The sequence below is a fragment of the Mustela nivalis genome (genome assembly GCF_964662115.1).
Source record: "Mustela nivalis genome assembly, chromosome: X".
NCBI lineage: Eukaryota > Metazoa > Chordata > Mammalia > Carnivora > Mustelidae > Mustela > Mustela nivalis.
In genome coordinates this window covers 95,803,207-95,820,022 of record NC_139040.1, presented here as the reverse complement: position 1 = coordinate 95,820,022, position 16,816 = coordinate 95,803,207, and the positions used below count along the sequence as shown (strand labels likewise).

The 16,816-nt window shown below is 43.8% G+C and overlaps 1 protein-coding gene across 2 annotated transcripts in view; it reads right to left on the bottom strand.

Moving 5' to 3' along the window:
• Positions 1 to 1,264: 1,264 nt before the first annotated feature.
• MAOB (monoamine oxidase B) overlaps positions 1,265 to 16,816 on the bottom strand; it is a 105,583-nt gene continuing 90,031 nt past the window's right edge. For both annotated transcript variants that reach the window (XM_082718236.1, XM_082718235.1), the window contains exons 10-15: positions 16,090 to 16,143; positions 13,881 to 13,938; positions 10,529 to 10,626; positions 4,346 to 4,457; positions 3,704 to 3,766; positions 1,265 to 2,232 (exon numbers count right to left, since the gene is read on the bottom strand). In XM_082718236.1, the coding sequence (XP_082574362.1) occupies positions 2,080 to 2,232; positions 3,704 to 3,766; positions 4,346 to 4,457; positions 10,529 to 10,626; positions 13,881 to 13,938; positions 16,090 to 16,143 (538 nt within the window). In that variant the 3' untranslated portion in view covers positions 1,265 to 2,079. The remainder of the gene's footprint in view (positions 2,233 to 3,703; positions 3,767 to 4,345; positions 4,458 to 10,528; positions 10,627 to 13,880; positions 13,939 to 16,089; positions 16,144 to 16,816) is intronic.

Genomic DNA, 16,816 nt, shown 5'->3' with positions numbered 1-16,816 from the left:
TTCTTTATTCCTAGTAGTGGCAGGGTGGGGGGAGGTAGAGAGAGATAGTCTCAAGCAGATTCTACACTCAGTGCAGAGCCTGATGTGGGGCTCCATTCCAAGCCCTTGAGATCATGATCTGAGCTGGAATCAAGAGCTGGACACTTAACCAATCGAGGCATCCAGGCGTGCCATCTCTTGTCTTTTTTATGGTAAGTCATTCTAACAGACATGAGATGGTATCTCACTGTGGTTTTGGTTTGCATTCCCCTATTTGACTCTTTCTTAATGGATGTGTTGTGAGTTATTAATGTGACAAATTTGGGGGGAAATTTTTCTTGAAGGGAAACATGCTCAAGAAAACATCTCTAGCCCAAGTACATTACATTTTTAGAGATTCAAAAAATCACACTGTTTACATACAAAGTCTTAGTGGGTTCTTTTTTTTTTTTAAAGATTTTATTTATTTGACAGAGAGACAGTGAGAGAGGGAACACAAGCACGGGGAGTGGGAGAGGGAGAAGTAGGCTTTCCACTGACCAGGGACCCCCAAGTGGGGCTGGATCCCAGGACCCTGGGATCATGAACTGAGCTGAAGGCAGACACTTAATGACTGAGCCGCCCAGGTGCCCCATAGTCTCAGTGGGTTCTTTAACTTCCTCATTTAGTCTCTAAAGTTCTTATAAATTTACGAATGTAAATGTCACTGTAAAATCAGCAAATCTACGCTATTATTGGTTAATCGTAGAGATTTCTCACACTGCATTTATGCTAAGAATAATAAATTTCATTTTCTAAAGGAGAGTAGGAAAATGGTCATTTATGGATTTAAAATCTATTCTGATAAAAAGTGACCTTGGGAGTTGAGAGGTATGAATACTTTGAAATGATAGCATTTAAAAAGTAGTTTAAATAGGATTTAATGGACTGTGAAACTGTAGTTTTAAATTAATGAGTGTACCTAGTAAAAAGCTTTGCACTGATAAAGAATATGAAAGGGTAACTGAAATATTATAATTATCTTAATAGTTAACGGATCTTATTAATATGTCAATTACTTTGACAGGTCTTTTGAGGGGGGTGAAAGGAAGGAGTGCTGTCTTTTAGCATTCTTATCTTATCATTATAAATCATTTACCAAGTGTTCACACACACATCATCATCTGGGCTTCAAGGAAATTTTGGTCAAAGGGTTTAAAGCCACAATTATATGCCTAATACTGGGTCTTGATCTGATCTGTCAAAACCCTGAAAGTCATTACCCAAAAAGAAAAGACAACAGACATCTGGTCAATCAAGTTTATTTCAATTGAACAAATACATACTGACCTTTGTATCTAGACATAATAGGAGGATACAAAAGGAAGAAAAAGCAATATTCCTATCCTCAAAGAAATTGAAATCAACTGAAGACACACTGCACAAGACAGTAATACTTTAAAGATGTATACTGAGTAGCACTGAGGAGCGCCTAACAACTTAGTATGGCATAAACCCACACAAAGGGACACCATCCATGACCATGGCAGGGAGTGGAAGAGGGTGATTGGGGCATACACCTGGAGGGATGGGAGAAGCAATGGACTTGTGTTCTAGTCCCCCAGACACAAGTGGCTTATTGTGAAACTTGGGCAATTTAAGTTCCACCTCTCCTGGCCTTGGCTTGATCAATACTACAAAAGAAAGTGAAGACTAGATATTCTCTAAGGCCAGGCTATAACAATACAGGATTCAAAGGACAAGTGCAGAGAATTCGGACAAAAAGGATGTTACACCTAAGAGAAAGGACCAGCACAAAGCCACAGAGATGGGGAAAAAAGTAGGTTTTTTTGTGCATGGGCAAGGTGCATCGTGGCACAGTGATGATTTTAAGAAGGCTGTTTAACTACTAGAAAGATTCTGAGCGCAGTAAACTTGGAAATGGGCAAGAAAGAGCATAAAGCCAGGTAAGGGAGCATATGCAGGGGTCAACTGGAAATGGACATACTGCGTTTCTTATGGTCGGAAGTCTGACTTATCTTCATGCTCCCCACGTCATTCTACAGTCTTTATGTCTTTTTGGAACCTCATTACAACCCCTGCCCCAAACCCACACACTGGTTAGACCCGCAGCAGTAGACCCCTTTTGTGGGCCAGGAAGCCAAGGGCGGTTGCTGAAAAGATGGCGGTCAACCCAATGAGCTTCAGCAGGCCTGGCACGGAGGGCAAATTTCTCTCCAAGAAGGTCGTGGTGATGGGCTGCGCAGGGACATCCTGGGTTCAGAGAACATTCAGTGTCAGCACAGGGCGTACGCACTTTGCTTCAGAAATTCCTTGTTTCCTCCAGTTCTTTGAACACGACCCACTCCTGCCCACCTCTACGCCAGGAAATACAATGTTCCTGCTGCTCATGGCACTTGTCCCCATTCCCCACTAGGCCCTTTACTTGGCTAATTCAGACTCATCCTTCAAGTCTTACTTTACAGGCTCCTGGCGGAGCCTTTCCTGGGACCCCAGATTAAAATGGCCTCCACTTTTTACACCCTTGAGAAGTCTGCTCCATGACATTTATACTTTCTGGTTATCATCTATTTTCCCCACATGTTGTTGCTCCATGAAAGCACTGCTCTACCCTTAGCATGGTAGCTGATGCCGAGTCGGTACATGATAAATATTTGTTGAGTTGAATGGATCTATGGTCCACTCAGCCCCCAGTCCCATCTTTGACAAAAGCATGGAGGCAATGACTCGGACAGGCATGGCTGTTCTTTTGGACTTCACACTGATCAAGGAGTAACTTTGACCTTTTTGACCCTTGTCCTCTGTAATGCATTTCACTCTATCCTCTGTGTCCTCCCTTCCAGTCAGGAAAACTTCCTGGGGTTTTATTATAAAAATGACAGTGCATATATTGAAAATACTTTTCTAATCTACATCTGCTCTTTTTCATTCCACTCCTTGGTCCCTAGACAGTGGATGCTGACTTATTTTCCTTTTATTTCCTACCCACTGTTAGAGATTTATTCAGGAGGCATTTATTGAGTTCTTAAAATGTTCAAGAACTCTGACCAAAAGAAACTGTATTTTTTCCTAATAATCTGCAATGGATGTGGCAGGCTATAAGTTTATCAATTTCTATTAAATCTCTCATCTACCCTAGCTCATGGTATCTTTTTAAATTCTTCCCTTTTTCGGCAGGGTGGGGGGTATAGAGAGAGGGAGAAAGAGAATCTTAAGCAGACTCCATACCCAGCATGAGCTCCACCCAGGGCTCGATCTCACAATCCTGAGATCTTTTTTTTTTTATATAAAATTGTTAATGAAATTAAGTTAAATTAAAATATAGATTGATTAAAAATAATTTTGGTGGTTTCCATGAATTTTGAGAAGACCCCTTTTACCCCTTTAATACATATATACAAAAAACTATAAACAATTTGGGGAGTTCGTGGATCCCTTCAGTTTTCTTTTTAATGTACTTTTTAATTTTTTAAATTTTTTTAAATGTTTTCATTTTATCTTATTTTTTTCAGGGCTCCAAGATTCATCTTGACCTGAGCCAAAATCAAGAGTCAGAGGCTCAACCGACTGAGCCACCCAAGCACCGCTTTATGGCATCTTTTCAAACATGCATGGGTTAAATCACTTAGGGAAAGGTATATGACCATTGTAAGTGGTTCTTTTGGAAAATAATTGCTTTTAGAGAAAAGGGATTTAAAAATTCATGAAATAAAAAATAACCTACCACCGACTCTGGTTCTGACTGCCAGATTTCATCCTCAGGGATCTTCCCCATGGCATGCAGGATCTGAAAAGAGGATTTTGGTGAGTAACAGAGCTGACACCACCTTTCTGCTGCTAATCTCCTCTTTAAATAAAAGACTAACTGATTGCCTCTCAGGATATCCATCCAAAACACCAGGATAAAAGCCAACATAGCCCATTCAATCTTTGAAAGGCTCTGAAAGGTCTTTCAGCTATGACATAAGAAGCCCCAACCATGGGGCTTACCATAGATTTGAGTAGTTATGAACATTCCTTGATAGGAATGAGACATAGGGATTGTCAAGAAATATATAAATGAATTCTGAGTCATCATAAAAAACATTTTGAGTTCTATAACATTAGTCCTGGGTGATTTCTCAAGTATAACCATTGGGATCTTTTGTCCCATGGGGTCTTTTCACTTTGGGCGACGTGATTGATATTTTCATTACTTTTGGGTTAAGGTGTTCGTTGCACTTGAGGATACTGTTAAAATGGTGTTTTGTGGGTCTTCAGATGGAGGTCACTGGGGAATTAGCCTCCAGGATCTCAGACATCTTTGACCTGCTTATAAGACCCATGCATTACCCCCTTTCCCACAGTCCATGACCCAAGGCCCTACCTCCCGGGCTGCTCTCTCCCCAGCCTCCACAGCCCCCTCCATGTAACCACTCCAGTGCGTGGCTGTCTCAGTGCCAGCGAAATAAATCTTGCCCACGGGCTGTCGTAGAACCCTTGAAACAAAAGCAAAGAGGTAAAAGTGGTCAGTCTCAGAAAGACAGAGAAGAACCCTCCCACAAAGACCAAATCCGGATGCTTTCCTCTGATACTAAGCATTGGAAGTTCATGGGTAATTCTGGGATGACGTTCACAGGTGCCTCCGGCTACTGCATGATCCTTGTCATAGACAAGGAGTAAAAGCTGAAGGCTGCTCCTGCACCAAGAGCCTACAGGTATAGGGGATGATGTCAATGGAGTATGTATTTGCTTCACCTACATGAAATGAGGGACTATTAGGGCCCAATGCTTTTATGGCTCACCAGGTCCAAGCAAGGTGACACCTGCCTCAGTTCCCTACTGGTTGGGGAGTCCACCAATGGACTTGGCAAATCAATTCCTCTCATTAAGCTCTGGATTCCCCATCACTTAGAGGACACAGAACAATGATCTCCATCAGTGACAGGTAACAAATCTGTGAGCCTGACTATGGCCATAAACTACAGAACAATGATCTCCATCAGTGACAGGTAACAAATCTGTGAGCCTGACTATGGCCATAAACTACAGAACAATGATCTCCATCAGTGACAGGTAACAAATCTGTGAGCCTGACTATGGCCATAAACTACCACTCACTAGGGTCGTCTGGGTGGCTCAGTCGGTTAAGCATCTGACTCTTGGTTTTGGCTCAGGTCATGATCTCAGGGTCATGAGATCGAGCCCTGTGCTGGGCTCTGCACTCAGCAGGGAATCTTCTTGTTTCCCTCTCCCTCTGCCCCCTCCCCCTGTTCACTCTCTCTCTCTCAATATATCTTGAAAACAAAAACAAACAAACCAACCAACCCTGTGACTCACTGAGAGCTTACTGATACCTGTGTAAATAACAGTTAAGATTTATTGGGTGCCAAGCCCTCTTCAAAGTGCATTAATCCTCACCACAGCATTAAGATTAAGTGTTAAGATTATCCCCATTTTGCAGATGAGAATACTAAGTTACACGGACTGTGACACTGTGATACACTACCAAGACCACCCCCCGCGCTTCAGGAAGGAAGGATTTATTCCCAGCTGCTCGGAGGGCTGCCAGAAGATGTCTTCGGATGTCAATCCTCTCCAGGGATTGGCTCTGCTGAAGAGAACTGCATCACCTCAAGGTCATGCTTCTTCCAGAACCAGGAGCATTCAATGACTAAGCACCATGGGGTGATAAGGACTTCTCTACCCCTTCGCTCCAACTTGAAACAACTCTTAAGGGCCATCCTAGCTCCAGAGCTTCCTATGGGCTCAGCTCAGGCCTTCACCACTGTACAACTTCTCCCTCTGCCCACTCTTGCTTCCTTCCTCTCACTTCTGCAAGTACTGACCTCAAGGGCTGTCTCGAGAATATATCCTGGATGTGAATCTGTGTTTCAGAGTCTGCCTCGTGGGGAATCTAATCAGCAACAAAGACAGTCATTCACTCTAGGTCATGGCTAGTAAGGCTCTAGGTTATGGCTAGTTGGTGGCAGAGCTGATATCTGAACCCAGGCCGTTTGACTCCAGCCCCCACGGTCTTTTTTTTTTTTTTTTAAGTTTTACTTATTTATCTGAGAAAGAGAGTAGAGGGGCAGAGGGATAGAATCCTCAAGCAGACTTCCAGCTGAGTGCAGAACCCTACATGGGGCTCGACCCCACAACCCATGAAATCAGGACCTGAGCCAAAACCAAGAGTTGGATGCTTAACTGACTGTGCCACTCAGGGACCCTGAGCACCCACAGTCTTAGTCACCTAGCTACATTTTCTCCCTCTATTGAATTATTTAATCTTTTTAAAGAGTTCCGTGACATACCTACTATTATCATTATCCCATATTACACATGAGAAATAGGCTGAAGAAATATGCACTAATTTGCCAAGAGTCAAAGTGCTAGAAAATAGCAGACCTAGTATTGGAACTAGGTCGACCAGATGTCAAGGTCTCTGGTGTCAGTTTTTTTTTACCCCCCTCTGTGCTTTGCCTTGTGTATCATCAACACCAGTTAGCAAAGAGAGGCCATATGCTATACAAAGGGACAGAAGTGTACCAAACTTGGCTTCTAAGAGGGGTGCTTTGTTGTTACCCTAACAAAAATACCATAAGGGACATGGACACTGTTGCCCCATCATTATTCATCCTATCTCAGGTGTCCTTTATATCAAGGAATGGATGTGGCTGTCCAGAGTGGACACCCAAGCTCTATCCTGGTCGACACTGTATACCATCAAGCCTTTTATCAGAAAACCAAATGGGCTTTCTTGAATTGGTGGGTTTTCCTTCACTGTTCCTCGCTGAAGCCATTAAGAATAAAAAAAGGGGAGAAAGAAGAATAGAAGATATTATAGAATATTAAATGCTGCCAGTAATACATAGAATAATCTGGAACGACCCAAAGCCAGAAGGGCCTGGAGAACCTAAAGGTACTCAGGAAGGATTCCCTGCAAGAGAAGGTGAATTCCTTTTTTTCAAGTTCATTAAACAATGTTGCTTTTTACACAGGAGGAATGTCAAGGTCTCTGTTTTTATCCTCTATACTTTGCCTCAGGTATCATCATCAACATTATACATGTTCACTTTTTTCTTGTTTTTTAGTAAGATTTTACAGAGAGAGAGGGAGAGAGATAATCTCAAGCAGACTCTGCACCCGGTATGGAGTCTTATGTGGGGCTTGATCTCACGACCCTGAGACCATGACCTGAGCCAACATGAAGATTTGGCGCTTAACTCCTTGAGCCACTGAGGTCCCCGCGCATGTTCACTTTTTTCAAATCGAGGGAACAAACAACAAATTGGAAACTTCTGGAAGGCCTGGCCAAATCCTAGAATTAAATATTAGATGAGAGAATAAAGTCTTAGAAAACTAGTCATGCAAACCATTGGAATGTAAAAACTAAGAATTAATTTCAAACAGAGATATTTTTCCTGTATTTGTTCGGTGCGAATCTTCCCTTGTGCCGGAGGGGCAGGGGGTGGGGGGGGAAATCCAGCAGCCAGAGAAGCAAAAATCCCTGTCTCTGCCTCTTTAAAAAAAAAAAAAAATCCTGTCTCTTCTTTTGCAGGTGAGTGAGCAGGCCGTATATATGCACAAAAAGGGATTATTTCCACGTATATTTCTCATGGCTTGGTGGAGTAAAATATTTTCCTTACATGTTTTTATTGCTTCATCACTACAATTCCTTTTTCTGTCTACCCTTTAGAAATGCAAACGGAGTGTTTTCTGTATACTTCCAGGGCCATGAAGAGCTCACTCACAGCACTACCTCAAATGTCATGAACCTGATGGGTCACGGGAAGCCCTTTGGCAGGTAGTCCTTGCTTGGTCTGGGAGCTAGGTTACCAAGATATGCTGAGCCTTAGTCTCTACCCTCCAAACTGAAGCTGGTGATATGAAGCCTGATACGTGTCCTTGGGAAGAAATCAAGGTGAGAACAGGGCATTGGCCCGTCACCACGAATGCCTGACATGATGGGGTTTATACTGCTTCTGTCGTGTGGCCAGGGTCAAGCCAGTGCAGGTGAATCTTGGCTCCCCGCCACCCGGTGGCCTGACAGACATTGTCTTCCAACATCTTAGGGGACTGAGTATGAAGTTTGCCATTCCGCTGTCAGAAATCTAATCACATTACAAAACCCAACCCAAAAGTCCTGCTCGGGTTGGCCTTTCTTTGTTGAAAGAGGAAGTTTGTCTTCCAGAATCTGTTGTATGAGGCAAAGGATCCTATTTACTTTTCTGATTCTCCATTCAATCCCCAGGATGACTCAGAGCCCAGGCACACAGAACTTCCTCCCAGACCTTCCACAAACTTGAAGGAGTCCAAGTGTTTGCTCGTAAGTGTCCATCTGCCCAGGGTGCATCATTCAATACCCTTCTCTGCCTTCCGCGCTCCTCAGGCGGTGTGTGTATTATGAAGCTCTCTTCTATTTCTCTTGGTAAGGCTAGCCCATCTCTCCCTGGGTACCCAAGACATCTGTATACCCATCTATTAGAGTACTTACCACAGCACATTAAAGTCAAAGTTTGCTCTCCTCTCTTCTCCCCACCCCCTCTCCAGCCCCAAACACAGTCAGCTCCTTCACAGTGCGGAGGAATTTTCTTGGTATGGACATCTCCAGCACAGGAGCTGGCAAGCGGTTGGCACTTAGCCAATATGCCCTGAATGAAGCAATTACTATGGACACATTCTATACTTAGCATATTCAAAAATGAACTAAATGACCCAGTAGCTAATCAGGTGGTGCTCTTTGGCCCCAGAATGTTCTCGCATGTGACACTTTGCCATCTTCAGGGAAATAAGGAAAGTGTTCACCAAAGTCATTGTGTATCTTCGCACAAGCAGGTTTTAATCCTTCTTTGACTGATTTAGGTGGACAGATCGATCGTCTGTTCACATTCACTCTTACCTTCTTTTTACTGCATACTGCCAACAGGCTTTTCCTCACACTACCCTACATTTCTTATCTTTTTGAGATTGAGCTCTTGCCTTTAAATTATTGTTTTGCTTAGTATTACTATAATGGTCATAAAAGTTACTGGTAGATTATCAATCCATACCATGTCATTATCATCAAACACAATTATCTAAACACCAGTGAGTCCTACTTGGACGCACGCACTGTTAATGCTAAAAGCCACTGAATTGTGTGCTTTGGGTAAATTGTATGGTATGTGAATTATATCTCAGAAGATGTGTTAACAAAAAGTAACTCTTGGGGCACCCAGGTGGCACAATGGTTAAATGTCTGACTCCTGCTTTTGGCTCAGGTCATGATCTCTGGGTGGTGAGATTGAGCTCCGTGTCAGGCTCTGAGCTTAGCTAAAGGCCGTTTGAGATTCCCCCTCTCCCTCTGCCCCTTTTGCCAAATCACGCTCTATAAATAAATAAATAAATAAGTAAAATCAGTCTTTTAAAAAAAATCTCTTATGTTGTCATTAACATACTGATTATTATTCCTTGTATGCTATCTTGTACTTTCTCATACACCTGCCAAGGGAAGCAAGGTCCAGAGAGAAGTGACCTGTCCAGGATGACAAAGTTAGTTATGGGCAGAGTCAGGACTGTACCCTGCACTTCCAGTCTAGAATTCATATCGAAGAACCAGTATAGGTCAGAAGTAGAGCCTTACTATCCTGATATGTTCAGAGATATGTCTTTGGGCAGGTCAGTGTCCTTCGTGATAAACTTCTAAGAAATTCCGACTTGATGATTGCTTTTATGAATGCTGTACCCATGCAGGTACTTCTACAGTTCCATTTTCTTAAAGACTTATTTATTTATTGGAGAGACAGAGTGAGAGAAAGAGAGAGAGAGCATGCGCACACTCACATGAGTTGGGGGAGGGGCAGAGGGAGAGAGAGAATCTCAAGCTGACTCTACACTGAGCTTGGAGCCGAATGGGGAGCTCAATCCCACCACCCATGAGATCATGACCTGAGCCAAAAACAAGAGTCCAGTGCTTCACAGACTGAACCACCCAAGCTCCCCGACAGTTCCATTTGAAGGAAATTTTACTGAGCTCTAACCTCAGTATAAAGACAATTCTTCTGACAATGTAAGCGAACCTGCTGAATATCTAAACTCCCATTCTTATGTGGCCACCTTCATTGTATTGATTGGGACGGCTCTTTCTGAAGACTCCAGAAATGCAAGGCACCTCCATGGGGCAGAGTTGTAATGACTTTACCCAGGAGATTCACAAGATGCAAAGGAACCTGGGAATCCCTTCCTTCCTTCCTCCCTCTCTCCCTCCCTTCTTTTTTAGCATCTACAAGATCAAAAGGGTGAAGGGGGGGCGCCTGGGTGGCTCAGTGGGTTAAGCCGCTGCCTTCGGCTCAGGTCATGATCTCAGGGTCCTGGGATCGAGTCCCGCATTGGGCTCTCTGCTCAGCAAGGAGCCTGCTTCCTCCTCTCTGTCTCTCTGCCTGCCTCTCGGCCTACTTGTGATCTCTCTGTCAAATAAATAAAAACAATCTTAAAAACAAAAATGGGGAGAAGGGGTCCATAAACCCATTTAGAGTTTGGATTCAGGCTCAGGGAATTTCAGTGAGAGCTTAGCACACTTTTACTCTACCTTCCATATTGAGTCATGATCCCAGGGGGGAAATAGGTGGTGTAGCAGCCCCCAGAGTACTGTTCCTCACACCAGTTCTTCTCTTCATAGTGCACAGGCTGCAAGAGAGAAAGACAAAGGTTCAGAAGAGACTCAGACAAAATTATCTACTCTAGAATAAATCGAACACAGCCTGGTGGGCATCCTACTGAAGAACCAATATTCGTCTGAAAGAGAGCCTTATTACTAGCCTGATGTTCTCAAGAGATATGTCTTCGGGCAGGTAAATGCCCTTGGTAATAAACTTGGAAGACATTCTGACCGGAGAAAGTTTATTCATGTCTCAGGAAACGTTCATGAACTGCTATGGTCTCATTCCACGTTTCAGTTGGTCTTACCTTTCAAAAAGTTGTTAGTGCCTAATGGTTTCAAGACAAGTTTAAATAAGGATTTATGCTGGGCGCCTGGGTGGCTCAGTGGGTTAAGCCGCTGCCTTCAGCTCAGGTCATGGTCTCAGGGTCCTGGGATTGAGTCCCGCATCAGGCTCTCTGCTCAGCCGGGGGCCTATTTCCCTCTCTCTCTCTGCCGGCCTCTCTGCCTACTTGTGATCTCTGTCTGTCAAATAAATAAATAAAATCTTTAAAAAAAAAAAAGGATTTATGTTTACTGGAATGGTTGGAGCAGAGAGAACAGCAGAAAAACACGTCTGTCAAAGAAAAAGGAGGACCAGACTCATGACTTTGGTGGAAGTGAGCTTTTGCGAGGGGAAGCTAGGTGGACAAAAATGAGTGTTTTTCACAAGCTGGAGACACGTCTATGGATCTGGGCTCTTGCAAACAACTATTGGCCTGAAGAACATGTTTTGCCACAAACAGACAAAACAGTAGCAAAGATTCCGCAAAGCTCGAGCTCTTTATTAAAATCACTAAAATAAGCTTTATCAATAAGCGTTATTTTGACATGAAAATCACCATAGCAAGTTTTAAGAGAAAAATGTCAGCTTGAAAGTAAATTTTGAAAAAATGTTTTGCCTAAGAAATATGCAGTCACCTAGGGCACGTTGGATAGTCGTGTGTAATGTATCCTGTTTACAGAACACAAGGCCGCCGGTGAGGGCTGTCCCTGGGTCCAGGTCACTAGTGGTCTTGCCACATCCCGTGCCCTCTCTACATCTGAGGACAACCACCACCTCAGGAGCACTCTTCCCTGCTGTTTCCAGCCACTCAGGAGAGAGGGTGGACTTTCTCTTTCCCCTTTCCCTGCTCCCGGGGCTTGCTTCCTTCCACACAATGAACACCAACGCAAGACAAAAGCAAGTGCTCCTCTTTGTGCCAAGAGCAAACAAGGACAGGACCAGCTCACTTTTATCAGCCACAATGAATCATCCACATTCTTCTTTGAAAAAAGAGACTTTCCCACATTAAACTTGGGAACAACTGCTTTCCCTTCCAACTGGGGTTCCCCAAACAACCATCTCACAGGTCATTAGAGGGATTCTCAGTGACACACCACCTCAGCCTGAGCACATCTAAGAACGTTAACCTCAAGAAAGCTTGAGGATCTACCCAGGGGAAGTATCTGGAACAGCATTTTAAAACGGAAAAAACAGTCGTTTTCAACAGACATGAAATGACTTTTTTCTAGTGTGTGTATATTGATGGTTTTGCTATTACATTTGCACTACCCTTGAGCCTAGAGGCTACGGTTATATTTAAACTTTTTAGGGCTGCCTGGGTGGCTCAGTCGGTCAAGTGTCTGCCTTCGGCTCAGGTCATGATCCTGGGGTCCAGAGATCGAGCCTCACATTGGACTCCTTGCTCAGTGAGGAGTCTGCTTCTCCCCTCCCTCGTGCTCTCTCTCTCTCAAATAAATAAAATAAACTTAAGTGGCCTATGGAAGCACAAAAAAAAAAAAAAAAAAGAAACAGAACACATTCTTCGTTATTATTATGTTTCTCTTCAAATCAATCAATCAATCAGTCTCGTTGAAAGGAACTCCCCAAATCCTCAAGAGCTTGAGTTTCACCTACATCATGTGTGTGGGAGTGGGGGGTACGGATGTAAAAAATTGTGCTTTAAAAGAATGAACAAAATGATAGATTGGAAAGCTACACCAGCCTGAGTGGAGGGAACCAGTCGCCTTGAAGTTGAGCAAGATGAGTGTGGAAGTAATAAGATTAAGCCATGTAGCTACTCAACTGAGTCGCGGTGAGTGCTGCAGAGACTTGGATTTAAGAGGCTTAGCAAGGTAAACATTCTTAGCCTCCTCATTAGATTTTTCTCATGCTTTAACTGCTCATTTGTACATGGGTCTCCATTGTCTTCAAATGCTTCATGGATAACCATATTTAATAATCACTTTTTAAAAAAGATTTTATTTATTTGACAGACAGACATCACAGTAGGCAGAGAGGCAGGCAGAGAGGGGGGGGGAAGCAGGCTCCCTGCCGAGCAGAGAGCCCATGCGGGGCTCGATCCCAGGACAATGAGATCATGACCTGAGCCGAAGGCAGAGGCTTTAACCCACTGAGCCACCCAGGCGCCCCCTAATAATCACTTTCAAAAGGTGATTTAATCCATGTTCAAACGTTAAAACCCCCCCCACGGTCTGGTGCATGTCACGAGAACACCAATTCATTGCTTTAAATATGGATGAGGGAGGTGACTGTATCTACTGGTTAGGGGCGCAGTGTGCCCTCTGGAGGTCACCAAATGCCCCTATCACACCGGTGGCCTTGTGATCACACCCTATCCAGCCTGGGCTGGGTAGGGCTAGTCTTTGTGTAACTTGAAGATCGAAAGGTCCTCATTCTCAGACTACTTCCAAAGGGGTCTGTGAAACTTGGCTGGCAGGGTTCACCCTAAGTCAATTGGCATATTTTCTCTGCAGCCCTAATATTCAAGGGTAAAACAAGAGAAAAGGGGATATGCAGGAAAGGGACAGGCCACCCGATTTGTACCTCTGAGACAGAGAAGGGTGGGGGGGGGCACATTAGGGATTGCTTATATGCTAGTTCATGCAAACAAATGAGAACCCCATCTTTTTGTAGGATCGGAGAGAGAGAAAGAAACTGTTTGCATTCCCACCCCAGCTGCTAGGACCCTAGATCTCCCGAGGAGTAGCAGAAGCTCTGATCTTCTAACCTTCTGACAGAGATGGGAGTGGTGTGGCTCAGTGTTCCGCTCCAGGAAGAGCACTGAACTCCGGGACAAGTGTGGCATCGCCCACAACACAACAGTGCTGTGGGATTCTTGAACTATCAGAGAACACAGGAGCCCTCTAGAACCCTACTTGCATGAGCCAATTCCTGGTAGCCCCCTGAGGACAAAATCAGGGGTCTCTCTCTGAGGAAAGTGATGAAACATGGTCTTACTTGCAAAGCTTCTTGGGAGCCCAGAACTTCTGCATAGAGCTCACACAGTTTCTTCAACCTATGGGTGGGGGAGAGAAAAAGACAAAAGGGCAAATGAAGAAAGAAAGGAAGGAAAAGAGACACCCATCCCTTCATTCAAACACCCCAAGAGCTATTCCTTCCGTTTGCCATTTCATTTTAATTTTTCGACAGGATACTTTGTTCTTTTTCAAACGTCTAAAGTCTATGTGGTCACCAACAATATGAAGAAAGAGAAAGTCATATATGGCTCACATCGCCAGGGGCACACAACAATTTGGTCATTCTTTCAAGATGACCTTGTGTACCTCTTAAGTGTCCGTGTGCAAAGTGCCAGAGATTCTGGGAGCGGGTGGGGATCGGGACACGATCCTTGCTTCCCTTCTTCCTCCTACTGCCCCGCCGCCAGGCAATGGGCTGAGTGGAAAGAGGAAGGGGCAGGAATAGCCTTGAATTCTGCTTCCGCCCCTCAAAGACTACGAGATCTTGAACAGGTCACTTAAGCTATCTGAGCTTTAGTTCCCTGAACAAACGGGCATGATTTTGTTTTTCTTCCGTGGTATAAAACAGTGTGGTCCTCAGACCACCAGCAGCAACAGCATCACCTGTAGAACTGGTTAGGAATGCAGATTCTCAGGCCCCACCCCAGACCTGCTGACTCAGAAAGCTTGAGTGATTCTCAGGTTTGAGAACCACTGGTACATGGCATAGAAAGTTATGCTTTGTAGTAACTGGGACATAACAGAGGCTCAGTGAAGAAGAGGGACATAATAGCTGTCCAATAAATGGTAGCCCTTGAGAAATTTAGTTTCGTGGGAGACTGGGGACATTAGCCAATAGTTATTAGTCAGGTAAGGTGTGAGAGTACAGTTATTTCAAGTCTGATGTTTACAGAATGCTAAAGGGAATCTTAGAGATGATCTAGAGTCATGCAATGATTTTCCAAAAGTATTATTAAAACCTATGAAGGAAAGACAGATTATTCAATAAAATAGCACTGGGACAAAGAGCTCCCCATGAAGGAAATAAAGTTCACCTCCTCTGTGACTTCTTACACCAACATGTATTTCTGAGGATCAAAGGTCTTCAATGTAACAGATGAAATCCGAAAAATAATCTGAAAGTGAGCGGTTTTTAACATAATCTTGGAATGGCAAAGTCTTTTCAGTGTATGCGATGCCATTCTGAAGGCATGATTTTAAAAACTGATAAATTGGGGGCGCCTGGGTGGCTCAGTGGGTTAAGCCGCTGCCTTCAGCTCAGGTCATGATCTCAGGGTCCTGGGATCGAGTCCCACATCGGGCTCTCAGCTCAGCAGGGAGCCTGCTTCCTCCTCTCTCTCTCTCTCTCTGCCTGCCTCTTTGCTTACTTGTGATCTCTGTCAAATAAATAAATAAAAGCTTTAAAAAAATAAAAAAAATAAAAACTGATAAATTTAACTTCATAAAAAGTCAACGTTTTCTTATAAACCATAAATACGGTCAAAAGATAAACTGGGAAAAATTTGCTGCAGACACTGTTCCAGGCGCTGGAGACCCAGCAGTAGACTAGCCAGACAAAACCTCCTACGTTGATGGATCTTAATATTCCAGTGGTGACTTTTTTTTTTTTTAGGTGAATGGTCCCATCCATATCCCTGGCCAAGAGCAGCGGTGTCCACTGTCACAGAGAAGCAGGATAATGCAGGGAAGGAATGTGCCATAAAGTAATTCAGAGGCTCATATTTGGTAAATATGCATTAGGGAGGGAATAAATAATTGGGTGAATATTAACTTGTGGAAGAAATTGTCACCTCCAGAGAAACGTGTCCCTCCGCACTTATAATCTAATTGTTACACATCACTCATGCAAGCTATGGAGGGCCGGCCGGCCTTGCAGTTACTTGTCTGCCTGGTTATCTCCTTCCACAGTACGTTCTCAGCCCCTGGGCTATGTCCATTTTTGTGTTCCAGCTAGCTCCTTGCATAGTATCTTATGTACAATAAACTCAATAAATATTAATTTGAACACTTAGTTCTTAAGTCATTGGTCCTCTGCCTTCCTACAAGACCTTCATAATTAATATCACAGACACGTAGCATTAGCACTACACACGGTATGAGGCAGTCTTCAAATTAAAAGTTAGCAAAATGGAAAGGCAGGCGAGTAGGCAGAAAAGAAGGAAAGAGAGAAGAGGCACTTGGTTTCATACCTTTCTTCTTTGGTAAGACGTGCCAGTTTTCTGGCTTTGTGGGCAAGGATAAATCTAAAACATACAAATAGAGAAAGGGGGAAATTAATGGCTGCTTTTACCCTGCACCCCCCCCCCCACTCCATCTCTAGGACTACACACATGCCTAGAGAACAAATGAAAAGTCAACCAGAGGAAACAAATTATATTCTAGTTTATTCTGTTTTTTCTTGACACCGACAAGCACCTTCAGCTTCAGGGATTTGAGGGACAAAACACACATGACTGTCTATAATTTCTGCCTAAGATAATACAATAATTGGCTACCTCCCCCCATGTGGGTGATGGCCAACAAGAATGAGCCTTTGGTCTCAAATGTTCACCCAAGTTCATCCAGCCCTTGCTCTAGCGTCCAGCCTTATAAAATCTGCCTCCGGTTCTAGTTCTTTGATTGCCTTCAACTTGACAACTGATTTTTAACTCCCTGTCATCACCCAGGGGCTCTCTTGGAAATAAGTCTGTATATATCTTAGGGCCCATCTCAATTTTGGCTGCTTTTGGTAACCACCCATCTGGGCCAGGTTCTGATCCCCAAGACATCCCCAGTCTATGCTGGTTTTCCCTGCCTAGCTGAGGTCCCGGCTGGCCTTGGCGCCTCTCTAGTGGGACTCAGAAAATCTCAGCACCCCACACAATGACTACTGATGTCCACACAGGATCCACAAGAAGCCCTTTTAGTAGAACACCC